The sequence below is a fragment of the Microchirus variegatus genome (assembly GCF_963457635.1).
Source record: "Microchirus variegatus genome assembly, chromosome: 3".
NCBI lineage: Eukaryota > Metazoa > Chordata > Actinopteri > Pleuronectiformes > Soleidae > Microchirus > Microchirus variegatus.
In genome coordinates, this window is record NC_139804.1 from 16,526,115 (window position 1) to 16,528,462 (window position 2,348).

Sequence of the window (2,348 nt, forward strand, 5' to 3'; positions counted from 1 at the left end):
TGTGTGCATGCGTGTGTGTGAATGGCTTCCAAGGCGCAAAAGTGAGGCAGATTAACGTAACAATATCCAAATCCCCTTCTGTCCTTTGAACAGCAGGCAAAGAGGATATAGACCACACTACAGCACCATGTGTTGCCTCATCAGAGTGCATGGCCTGCATCTGTGTACAAGCATGTCCACGCCTGCATGCCAGTGTGTGTCTGTAACTGTGACAGGAAACTGCTCTGTGTGTCTGTTTGTGTGTGTGTGTGTGTGTGTGTGTGTCTAAACATAGTGCATCCAGGCATGAAGTGGAGCAGTCTCATCGATATGCTCCCGTATCATATTGTCATTCTGTCTTCCATCCTCTCAGTCCAGAGCAGCGCTACAGGCCAGATTATCATCTGTACTACATTACTACAGAGTTCCACTTCCATCAGTTTCCTATCAGCAGCGTAATCTTTAATTTTAAGAGCATTATTTTATCAGATTTTGCAATTCTCTCTCTCTCAAACTACTCTCTCTCTGTATATAATAATGCAGATCCCTTCCTGCATGAGAAATTGCTTTACTCCGGTTTGTCTTCCGGTACATGCAGGACACTACGTGTCCTCTGCCTCAGTTCAGTTCAGTCATTCTCCTCATGATCAGGCTGCTTCTGTGCAAAACATCTGTGAGATCTGATCTGCAATCCAAATGCAGGAAAACATTTCAAACATTTCAATGATTTAAAAGGTTCCCCTGATTCATTTGTGTTCACTTGTTCCTAACGTTTCACTGGTGAATCTTGCATTCCTGATATCTTGTCAATGTATGTACCACTGGCAAAAAAATATTCTATTTTTTCCACATCTGTTGCTCCATCACTTCTTCTTCTACTTCATGTTGCTTCCTTTGCTGAAAATAAGGGGACATATTTTTCTCCATAATTCTAATCTATTAAAATACTCCCTCTTCCATCTCTTTAAATGAACGGTCAATTTTGCTCCCCTCCTCTCATCCTCTCACTCCTGGTATGACACAGGTCACTGTCACTCCCTCACGATTCTCATTATTCGCCTTGTTCTTTGAAAAAAAAAAAAAAAACATACACACAAGAGCGATCCTTCTTAAAGATTTGCTCATGAGGGCAGAGAGAAAGTCAGAAAAAGTCAAGACATGACTTTAGTCTAAGTCTTGAGATAGGAACTGTTCGAGAACAGTGCATCACATTCCTATGCTCACAGACGTTCGTGCAGACAGACGTCCGTGCACACAGATGTGCATATCTTTGCATCAAAATCTGAATACTACGGATACTAACACTATGCAATAATCAATTGAGCAGGATTAATCTCTTTCATATAGGCATGGGGGCTAATGCCTCTGATAAGGCTATTAGCCGCTATGAGCCCTGTGGATACAGACGATAGCAGACGTATTATCACTACATCAATGACAGGAAATAGCACTGTTAGCCAATAGCAACTCAAACAAACAACAGTCGTCACTATCATGAAAACTACCGATCTCTGTCAGTCTCTATGGTGCTCACACATTCTGCCTGCTTGAAACAAGATCAACAGAAAATGAGGTGAGGCTGAGAAAAACAGCCCAAGAAGCTGATTGTGACGGTAACAGTTGACCCGCTTTGTGAGTTAAATACATCCAGGTGCTCAGTCACGCACAAGACAACAGACAAGACACTGATGAATAAATAAATACCCTCAAAGTCCACACAACAAACAGACTTCAACCCTCTTTGACTCACCTCAGCTCAATGGCCTTGTCCATCTCGCTGCAAGAACTCATATCGCACAGGAAATGACAGCAGATTAGAGCAGAGATGACAACAAGCTGAAGACCAGAACTCCCTGAGACTATGGTGGCCACAGCTATCACAACAGGAGAGAAGAAGATGAGAGGAGCGAGAGAGAGTGTGTGATGATATTACGTTTGCGAATGAGGGAGAGAGACACAGAGAGAGAGAGAGAGAGCGAGAGAGCGAGAGAGAGAGAGAGAGAACCACACCTCTTCTTAAGGGATTAACTTGGAAAAAGAAGTCCTGATACACTTGCAAATACACACACACACACACACAGACTGGGCGCATCCAAATGCAATCAAGCTACCTACGACACAGCCTGGATGAGCATTTAATAAACAGACACAAACAAGCACTGCGCGCGCGCACACACACACACACACACACACACACACACACACACACACACGCTCACAGCTGTGCTAAAAATAAGGGCAAATCAATGCTTGATGCTCCAAATCCTGGGAGTGAGGGAAGAAGAGAGTGGGAGGATATAAAGTGTGAGAGAAACAGAGAGAAAGACAAAAGAGGGGGGGTGATTCTGTGAGTCATGGAGGGTGGTGAC

General features: G+C 43.7%; 1 protein-coding gene across 1 annotated transcript in view; it reads right to left on the reverse strand.

Annotated features, from left to right (window-relative positions):
- The window catches only part of numbl (NUMB like endocytic adaptor protein), a gene marked incomplete at its 3' end in the record, with an annotated part of 23,170 nt that extends 21,321 nt beyond the window's left edge, over positions 1–1,849 (reverse strand). The window contains exon 1 of the mRNA XM_083887195.1: positions 1,730–1,849. Within this exon, the coding sequence (XP_083743321.1) occupies positions 1,730–1,770 (41 nt within the window). The 5' untranslated portion in view covers positions 1,771–1,849. The remainder of the gene's footprint in view (positions 1–1,729) is intronic.
- Positions 1,850–2,348: the final 499 nt, after the last annotated feature.